Source organism: Brachyhypopomus gauderio, chromosome 10, assembly GCF_052324685.1.
Source record: "Brachyhypopomus gauderio isolate BG-103 chromosome 10, BGAUD_0.2, whole genome shotgun sequence".
NCBI lineage: Eukaryota > Metazoa > Chordata > Actinopteri > Gymnotiformes > Hypopomidae > Brachyhypopomus > Brachyhypopomus gauderio.
This window is the reverse complement of record NC_135220.1, coordinates 21,764,172-21,774,725: the sequence shown is the minus strand read 5'-3', so window position 1 is coordinate 21,774,725 and position 10,554 is coordinate 21,764,172. Positions and strand designations below refer to the sequence as shown.

At 43.2% G+C, this 10,554-nt stretch overlaps 1 protein-coding gene across 1 annotated transcript; it reads right to left on the bottom strand.

Annotated features, from left to right (window-relative positions):
- Positions 1–2,471: 2,471 nt before the first annotated feature.
- On the bottom strand, positions 2,472–6,425 carry tmem218 (transmembrane protein 218). Its single transcript, XM_077020459.1, has 4 exons — positions 6,013–6,425; positions 5,581–5,718; positions 5,289–5,391; positions 2,472–3,201 (listed from the first exon to the last, which is right to left on the bottom strand). Exons 2-4 carry the CDS (start codon positions 5,703–5,705, stop codon positions 3,067–3,069), a joined length of 363 nt encoding a protein of 120 aa, XP_076876574.1. The 5' UTR covers positions 5,706–5,718; positions 6,013–6,425; the 3' UTR covers positions 2,472–3,066.
- Between the last annotated feature and the right edge of the window lie 4,129 nt (positions 6,426–10,554).

The following is a 10,554-nucleotide window of genomic DNA, read 5'->3' as shown; positions in this document are numbered from 1 at the left end:
TTAGTCCATTCCAAATAAAATATTGAGGAAATTGTAGCAAACAGATTGAACTACATGTACTGACCACTGTCTCTGCCTCCCCAGGGGACCAATCAGCTCTCTCCTTTCCTTGCTTTGGGCCCAATCTGGGGTGAACTTCCCCACAATTCAACACCTCCCTGTTGAGGACCCCAAAATCACTACAACCCATCACAGAGTATCAAGGCTGGACACAGAGGGTTTACTGCACTGCCCTACAGCCAACAAGACCTTGTTCTAAATCCCAGACGTGTGGGTCTTGGGGTAATGCCCTCTGGAGAGAGTGAGAGAAGGGGTGAGAGGTGTGCACGTGAAGGTGACTGGGAACGGCACAAAGAGAATATATGGAGCAGGAGTGAGACACAGTGAGATAATACACACCTCTATTACCCAAAACACATCAGCTGTTGCCTGGGAGACCCTTATTTGCTCGTCTAGAAAAACACATTTCCAAGCCTTAAGTTGAAAGTGAAGGAACGTCAGCCGTGTCACTTCCAGTGGACTGGTGCGCCCGGTCTGTGCACCTGCCCATGCAGACGCCACTGCAATGTGACCGCAGACGTCTTACGTCACCTTTGACATCTGCAATGAGCTTCTCCTGCCGTCTGAGGTCGTGACCTCTCTCCTGATCCACAGAGAGATTCTTGAGAGAGCCAGGAGCAGTTTTACACAGCAAGGGTACATGTTATCAAGGAAAGGGTTAGTTCAGGACCCATGTGTTTCAAGCATTCGCCGCTCAGCCTTTTACCAGTTTTGCTACTGTATGAAGTGTTCAAACTGATCTGTTAGCTTATGGTGCAAAGTGTGACATGGACCCTAACTCTCAGGGCCACCATCAGGAGAAAAAAGGCTCCTGAGCAGACCACAGAGATGCAGAGAAAAGGAGAGTGGGGGTGTGGGAGTTCTGCTTGAGAGGATCACAAAAGAGGATCTACTCTGCTCTCACACCCACCCTCCCTTCTCCTAACCCCCCCTCCCCCCCATCTCATACGTCTCCTGTGCCCCTGAACCATCAGCGCTCACACCCATGTCTCGGGCTAACACCCCTCCATCCCAGAATGCCTCTCCCTCTCCCGCCTCTCTGTGTGTCCAGCTGGCTGCACCACAAAGGCCCTGCTCAGACGGCCAGCGAACACGCCGGCCCCGGGCGCTTTGTTCGCCTCTTTTTCCCACTCCCTGGGGGGAGAGAGAGAGAGAGAGAGAGTCCCAACCAGGTTGAAAACCTTATGAGAGTGAGAAGAAGGGATGAGGAGAGGAGAGAGAGATGAAAGAAGAATAAGCAGCGAAAGGTCTGTGCTGGATGCGCTGGAACCAGATTAGAAACATAATAGAAGTGGAAGTCATACTGGTAACCATTAGTATCAGTTACTTAATGATTATAGATCTACAGTGTTACACTAAAGCTTAGGTTATGCACAGCCATGTAACCAGAGACCCCCACCCCCCACCCCCCCGTCCACACACACACACACACACACACACACACCAAACTATACATTTAAAACCTTGGTTCTTGAATGTGTGACACGTGTGTCTGTTCTGTAAATCACAAATACAGCTACAATAAAGACATTACAATCATGATTCTGTGGACATGAAACTTTGTCAGGGAAACTTGTTGCATCAGAGATCCATTCGTCCATTCATCCCTCCATCCATCCACCCAGCATCCTGATCCTTTCTCCACCTCCCAGAGATGGAGAAGAAAGCCTCAGTGTTGAGATGTGGGTTGGAACTAATAGGATTGGATTTGATTCATTAGGCTCTCTTTCATTTGCTGGTTGGAGTTGCGTTGCACGTCCCACCAAACTCCCCCATTTCGTTTGGTCTTTTCGAAGGAGGCAGCAAAGACCTGAGTTGCTATAGATTACATCACAGGCCGAATATCAAAGCCCCATCCCCTACATTAGACCTGCTGTCACACTTGTGCACAGGTCTGAATCGAGGTGGCATCCACAGATCTAAAAGCTTGATTTTCATGGTGAACTGATCTACAGTTATTCTGCAGTGTATCCAAGTTACATTCTAAGCTCTATTTTTGAAACGTGACCACTGTCAAGTATGATAAATTACCAAAGATTTGCATCAAAGTAAAAGAATAGGGCAGTTTGAATGTTAAATGTGCCACTGTTACTTACTTTAACATCAGTGAGTTGGTAAGCAGCTTCTCCTTTTCTACTGGGGCTTAAAGGATCTGCCAGTTTACAGGCTGAGGGTTCATTCTCGAGAGAACTCTGAAAACACTGCTGACCATCTAAATGCCACTGAAAACACTGTAGCTTAGTGGGGAGGCGTGCACTACAGAGATCACGGCTTCTTACTCACGCTCACAGAATGCAGCTTTTAATTAATCTGTCAAAGGGCAATTAGAACCAGTAGCAATGAAAAGACCGGACGGGACCCATGTTAATATCTCTCAAACGTAAACCTCCACAAATACTTTAGAGTGAGTTTGAACAATATGTTGTTTATTTAAAAGCACCAGGTGCATTGTGGGTGCAGCATGTACATGACACATACGTGCATGAACAAATATTACGACGCCCACCACCCCAAACTTGTGAAGTCTCGCATCCCTTTAAAAAGTATGAAATGCGAACATCTGATATAGCAGCGCTGATACTGCAGCTGATACAACAGTCGTCTGCTGTCCGGCAGGAACAAGCACATTTCATGGGTCTGCAGGCCCGCACGTCAGTCCACTTTCCACAACCAAATTATGGACGCCAATCACTACAATGTCGTGCACATATTGTAAAGTAACATATTAAGTACATATTATTTTCAGTGCCGCATCACAATCTAACTGATTGTCCCTGTGATGATGATGATGATGATGATGATGATGTCAGGGTCCGGGTAGGACGGCTGTCTTCAGTCTTCATTATAGTCCATTTGTGCGCTACACAATCAGACGATCCTTCAGGTCTGGACGACAGAATGGAACACAGAAACCCCTTGCAGGGTCCTTCAGTCCAGACCAGGCCTGACCCGGGAGGGGCGGGGCCACGGCAGACACGCCCACAGTGTCCTGCACCAGTGCCTGTTCTAGTGGGCTCTCAGGGGTTTGGCATACACCGGCTCCATGAGGTACAAGGGCAAGAGCATGAAGAGAGCTGCCAGGAAGACCACGCCCACTACGGACAGGAGCACGTAGCGGCCGATGAAGAAGGAGTCCACTATCTGCAACACAGCAGAGGGCTGCATTAGAAACGCATGGATCATTTACTCACTGTCCTCATACCTGTGTGGCAGAGATCAACGTTTTAGGGAGTTGCTGGTGCAAATTCTCCACTAGAGGTCAGCAGATCACCTTTATGAAAAAACTGCCAGTTAAATTCTTATAACCTTGTAAATACAAGGAGACAGAAACTTGCAAAGCATACTAAAATACACTTGGCATATTATCATTCATATATGCATGTATGCAAATTTAACAAGACATGTTTAGGAAGAAGCTATATATATATATATATATATATATATATATATATATATATATATATATATATATATATATATATATATATATATATATATAAACCCAAAAACTAAGCATCTTTTTACACGTGTATATTATACAGTTCAACTGCTTTGTCTTTCATTCCTCAACAGCTAAACAGACTGTAAATCCTCGTCGGCTGGTATTTAGCTGTGTGGAGAACGTATGAGCACTAAATGCAGCAGCCGTCTGTCCCTTAAGGCTACGGCTGGTGTGTGTTGGCCAGATCAGCTGAAAGTGCATCTCCCTATGACTGTGAGGGAGAGAAAGCAGGAAAGAAACAGGTACTGTGTGTGAGAGAAAAACAGAGAGCGGGAAGGACAGGGAAACGGACTGTGTGTGTGTGTGTGTGTGTGTGTGTGTGTGAGAATGGGGGAGGGTGTTGTCTCCAGTGAATGCAGTGTTCTCTCATTTAACGCATCTCACTTTCTAATTTGCCAATTAGCCAGCCAGCGAAGCACAGAGCAGAGGCCATGTTTTATTAATGCGGCGTCGAGCGCACCGTGCAGGCTCCTGTTTGGGGCTGGCCTAATTGGCACTGTGATATGTTTTTGTACAACAGTGAGGGCTTAGCCATTTCTTATACAGCACACCGCCACTTATCAGGGAGACCAGGCGATCTGCTCCAACCTAACAGCGAGCAGCAGAACCGGCTGGTGGTGCCAGGACTCCTTCACAGTCCAGTGTGCCAGCTCCCACGCGCACGTAGGCCAAAGGAAGATGGCTCTGCCCTCAGGAACAGCAGACAGCTCCGCACCTTTCGAGCGTAAGGACACATGACCTTTGCTTCTGTAACCCTTGCGTTTTGTGTCGGAGGCTTGACCGGCGTCTACATCCAAAACTTTTAGCAGAAGCACATGAATATGACATGAAGGAGCATAAGCCAAACCAGCAAGGCCATGGCGAACGACTCCATCAAGCTTCCTGCGAGGTGTAAATACTCCGTGCTGAATTACAAATGAACCTACAGCTACGTTTAGTGATCCCACCGGAGGCACTAAAAAGAAGTCATATTGTTTAAGCCTTGTGAAGTTTTGAAAGCTTTAAACCCCCCCCCCCCCCCCCCCCCCCGTTAACAATATCCTACTGCATTTGCCAGTCTAATCTTGGGCTGAAAGGTAAACAGTGGTGTGTGTGTGTGTGAGGGGCAGTTTGGCAGCACGGTGTGGTGGTTTGGCAGAGACACTGGGGTGAAATACTGCTGTGTTTGTGTGCTACTCTGCTGCAGGAGAGAGATAAACGACACCAGGACTTTGTGTTAAACACACACACGTGCGCGTGCACACACACACACACACACACACACACACACACACACACACACACACAGCAATGTAACCAGCATAACAATTAGAAAACCTTAAACAACTTAGACCATGTTTGATTTTTTAAATCTACGTTTCACCAATCCAAGATGCACTGTGTTGAGCTATTTGAAATAACTCCATGCTGACAGGATTCTGTGGACTTCAAGATGACATTATTTTTGGTCTGTTTTACATCCCTGTACATTTTACAAATTTGGAACAAGGTAATAGTTTTGTAATATTGACATGCATCTTTCGTGTAGCACTGCAGCGTTGTGTGTGCAAACTCTGCATTGGCCTGAGGAAAGGTCATCTCATAAGAAATAAAATCCCTGACAGAATACGTCCTTTTCATGCTATAAGGAAACGTGGAATGTGTGGACAACGCTTAACTGGTGTACTTAAAAGCAAATTTTAAAACCGAATGCGTTCTACCTTTACGATGAAGGGCTTATACTGACCTCGGTCTCTTTAATAGGGGACGGCACTTCGGGGGAACGAGGGAACAGCACCAGGATCAAGGTGATGGTTAGAGCCACGAACACAATAGGGATGATGCCCAGTCTGGTGGAACAACACACGTCATGCATTTATTTATTAAACACCCACGCAAATTCAAACGCAATTAGGAACGGCAACGCAACTCGAAAGTTGCATGACAATTAGTTTTACAAGTAGAGATAACACTCGCGATGTCACCGTAGGCGTAAAGAGGTCTTAATAACCGGCTAACGGTAGGGTTGGTGCGCTTACTTTGTTGGACCAGCGACGCGGGACAGAATAAGGCAGAGCAGCAGAGTCACGCTCCATATCGCCGCAGTGAGGAAGACGCCCGTGCCCGCGCCCAGCAGCGCCGCGCCCGCGCCCGTGCCCGCCATGCCCGAGCCGCACCTGGCAGGTTAGGGAGTTTACGGGAGTCAACATTCAGAGAACTTTGCTGTAATTTTCAGCAGTATTGCCAAAGCATTACAACAACAGACGAGAAATAAAATAAAATCTACGATAATTACAAAATAAGTGACAACAAATGTAAAAACAAAAGACTCAAATTTACAAAGGATACACATTATATATTACATACATATATATGATATGTGGATATATCGTATGTACATGTATGTATACACACAATACTGTTTAAGTGAGCTTACAAACGAAACCGTAATTAAATGAAGCAAACCTTACCTTAGCTATCTAGCTCACCACAGTCTAACATCGGAGTTAGCCAACAGTACTGTAACAGTTAGCCAGCTGGACAAAGATTTAGCCAAGCTTATTGGATTATATTATAGGTCAACACATGAACACGGTTTATATGTTATCTGTGTGTTTCTAGCTGGTTTACAGCCCACGACTAGCGCGCTAACCGAACAGATCTGTCTCCTTAGGTAGATTAGTTAGCTTTAGCTAGGCTATACTGCTTCTGCAGTGCCATTATTCTCTCCTCTGATTATTGTCTGATGAGCAGAAAGCTGGGCAAGGTCAATCAGTAATAATGCATACTTTTGCGATCAAATCTATCTTTTGATAACAGTTCTCCGTGTTTTCCCTGGATATAAAAGGTCTTTATGTTGCAACGTTTCCTTCGTTACCATCGCCAAGCCAATCACAGTAGGTGTTACTCGTGTCAACGGAATTCTGGGAGTTGTAGTTCATGTTTAGCGTTCGTATAGAAAAGTACAAAGCGCGATAATCTCGATCTGTATTATAACTGCAGATTTACAGGTATTTTAAGATATGACTTAGGATATTTTGTGGAAATATCTGTAATGTGCATATCCGTTAAATCGTTTAAAACATCTCCATCCTAGTAGTGGATATGCATATGCACTTTCTGAGTGTTTTTTCATAGGGCTAAATAATTTGAATTTTATAAACTTATGATTAAAACAACATGAAATATCCTAAAATTATCAAATGAAAGTCTGGTCGCCTTTAAACAGTATATACAATGTCTTGTAGCTTACACTACCGCCCACCACACCCGTAAATTAATCTAATGAAGGTTTATCAAACCAAATACATTATCCAAACTATGGCCAACCATAAAACAAACAAACAACAGAAACGTGTATACATAAAGTAACACTGACAAGTTCGCGGTAACGTCAATGTCACATTTCACTCTGCGCCGACAGGGGGCCAGCGGACTCCGCAGAAACGCGCGGGCGATGCGCGAGGATGTGCGGTGTGGTGCCGCTGGAAGAGGAAGCGCGGAGGTGTAGGCACGAGGGCTACGGCGAGGCGCGAGAAGGTGGGGGGGTGGTGGGAGGGGTCTTACATGGCAGACGTCACTAGTTGTGTAGGGGAGTATAGGCTGTGTTGTCAGCCTGGTGTCAGTCTGATGAAGATTGGCATTCAGGTAAGCTGTCATTCATTTTCAATGTCAGAGCGCAGGAGCGAACACTCCAGCCTCTTTTTTCTCTCGGTCTCATTACAAAAGGCAGGACATTATTCATACAGACAGGGCCATGGACGGGAGAGAGAGAGAGTAGGGGCGAGAGAGGGGGAGAGAGAGAGGGGGGGGGGGGGGGTAAGAGCAGAAGAGAGGAAAAGCGCGAGGGAGGGAGGGAGGAGGGAGAGAACGAGTATGATAGAAGGAAGAAGAAGAAAGGAAAAAGGAAGCGCGTGAAGATACAGAATTGGAGGTGCTTTATGATCCTTAAATGCTTTTTGCTCCATTAAGCATGTGGATTTGTGAAATGTGGTAATTTTCCGTGTTACTTGCATTTTTTGCATACTGGATTATGAAAATTATTTATTATGACATGACTCTTTAGCCTTAGCGGTATGGGACATCTACACATCTTCCTATAGGACGGGCAAAATGTTGTATTTACATTTGCAATGTATTTATTTTTCAGTTAAATATTTCTTCGTTTTCGAATAATTAAATGTCGTATTGAATGCTTTGCTGTCCATTTGTCCAGTCAGTCTCAGCTCTTTTACGCGTTTAGTGGTGCAGAATATTACCATGGCGTTGTAAATTAATAGTAATTATAGAAATATTTCAGCGTTTTCAGAGTTCATCTGGATGCCTGATTATAGTAATTCCTCATGATTTGTGTATCTAGTGCCAGGTGCAACTTTCTTTCATTCTTTTGCCTTAGCTTTTTGGACAACTTTTTTGGCAGTAGTCTCGTGATAGATGCCAGTCTCCTACAGGACTGTAGAATGGGAGTACACGGGGGAAAATCGACATATAAAGTTAATTTAACATGCATAAATATTACTATAATGAATTAATGAATTAGCAAGATAAATTGCAGTGATAATACGTTATGTTTCTTTTATATTTTATATTTTTATTCCCTTTCTTGGGATTTTCACATTTTTCATCTCTTACTTCAATAGTCTGTCTGGTAATCAGGGAATATAAAACCCGTTTTGAATGTAATGAAAATCTGAAAAAATCTGAAACTTTAATATTGACTAATGTAACTATACTAATATGTAAAATTTTAAAGTTTAAAATTTCAAAAGCATGTGTAGTACTCATGGAATATAAATGAGCTTTTTTCCATTTTTCTTAACTTTTGTTTATTTTCATGAAGATGAGGAAAGAGTCCATATATATGATGAAAATGGAACATGGAACTTTACAATTTTAAGACTAATGCAATTATACTTATATGTAAAATTTCATGTTTGAAAGTTAAAGATCTGCACTTGTTATATATATTATTAATAGGAATTTCCTATAAATACACACATACACACACTAGATATTTACAAACTTGTGATCTAAGAATTAGACTTTTGTGTTTCATAGTTTTGTAACATAGTAATAAAACTTTGTATGATCAGAACCTCAAGAACATACATAATGAAATGAAAATAAAATTATATGATCTCAGATGTGTCGAATGTCACATTTGATATCTTAGGTATGCCCAAGTGCCCCTCATGATATCCTATGGCAACTGTGACAAATATCAGAGAACCCATATGACATAATTGTGTTACTGACATGTGGATTACATTACTCACATAACCAAGGAGGTCTGCTTATTCTGGGCAGTGTCTGACATTTGAGTCTCTGGTTTCACTGTTGCAGAAAAGCTGAAATAGAAATATCTCATTGTGAGAAGGAGAAAGCACCCATCTGTGTGCCTACTGGTACCATTGTCTTAACAAAGGTGAGGCCCTGGTAGTTAGGTACTATCAGTGGGTCATCATAAGGCTGTGAGATTTTGTTGGGGCCACAGTTGCTTTATGACGCAAATTTAAATGCTGAGATCCCCACTGTGATCTTAATTGATGATTTGTATCATGGGACAAGCTGCCCTTGGGCAAAACTGCACATACAAAATACTCCAACTTTATTTGCATATTGCTATTCCTTTTTTTCAGGGGTAAATTGCAGGATGAGGTGCAATTTAGTGAGTCCTGCAGCTTTTTGCTCTAATCACTAATAAACATTCAGTTTGCCTTCAAGAAGGCCGTAGAGTGAAAACAACATATGTTATAAACCAATTCGAGCGAAAATGTACATCCATAAATTCAGAAACCCAAGCTTTGCCTGAGTGTTTGTCATTTTCTTGTATCTAAGCTAACATCTCAATGTTGTTTAGTGTTTTTTGTTCTGTACTAACTACTAATAGCTTATTTTATGAAATCTTGTTGGAACTGAAGCAAATATTTCCTTCCTCAAAGCTTCCACAGAAATTTCCAAAAAAAAGAAGCATCAAATCAGTATTATTCATCCTCACGGTGTCTCCGGCTTTTAGACAGTCAAGGTCTTATGCGAGTCTGTGAGTCGATACGAGCCTTTTCACGGCTCCCTACCTGATAGCACACCTCAAGATGATTCGGATGCAAGGAGGCGTTGTCGGGCCAGTTCACTAAGCCCTCTGATCCTGATGGCTCTCTCAGGAGCACGGGGCCCTGCTACTGCGGATCGTCAAAACCACCTCGCTGTTCTCTCCCCTCTCCCCATTCAGCCTTTCAGCCTGTTTGGTATAACAGCGTAGTTCCTCCCCAGAGGGTCTGGAGCTACAGGCTGATCCGCCTGATTTATGCTCCAGGAATGGCTCTGGAGGTATTTAACGATCACCTGTACCGCTCCCATCATAGGCTGCGCCGTTCACACTGTCCCCCGTGAGCGAGCAGGGACGAAAGGACGCTAGGCCATGAAAATGCATTAGAGGTATGAGGAGATATTATTTATCTGTGTGAAACAACAGCCTAGCTGACACACAGTGTTCATAATGCAGTTAGAGAACTCTAATACCAACTAATAGAATTGGCGATATCAAATCTAACAAGTGGAAAAAGCAGTATTACATACTGATACATTGTTAACACTTTGAGGATTGCTAATAACATTCAGATTATGAATCTGTCTATCTAGCTACACCATACAAATATGACCTTGTTAAAAATTGCATTATTATTACTAGTAGTAATTATTAATGTTGTTTTTCACACACAAATGACAAAACCTTTCATGAGTAAGAAGTAATTACTACATAAGGATCAAACGCAGATTCAAATTACCAGCTTATTATTAATTCTAACTTTAAAAATCTTTCATGAGGCTGTCAGAGGGCCTTTGTTCTTATGGCTGGTGGTGGTGGTGGTGGTGGTGGTGGTGGTGGAATGCTCCAAGCCCTGCCGTGCTGGGAGGAAGAGGCCCTGACTGCAAATACTGAATTTATTACACTTTTTTTTTTTTTTTGCTGAGCAGACCAAGGTTAAAAATATTTGATTTGAATTCATGTGGAG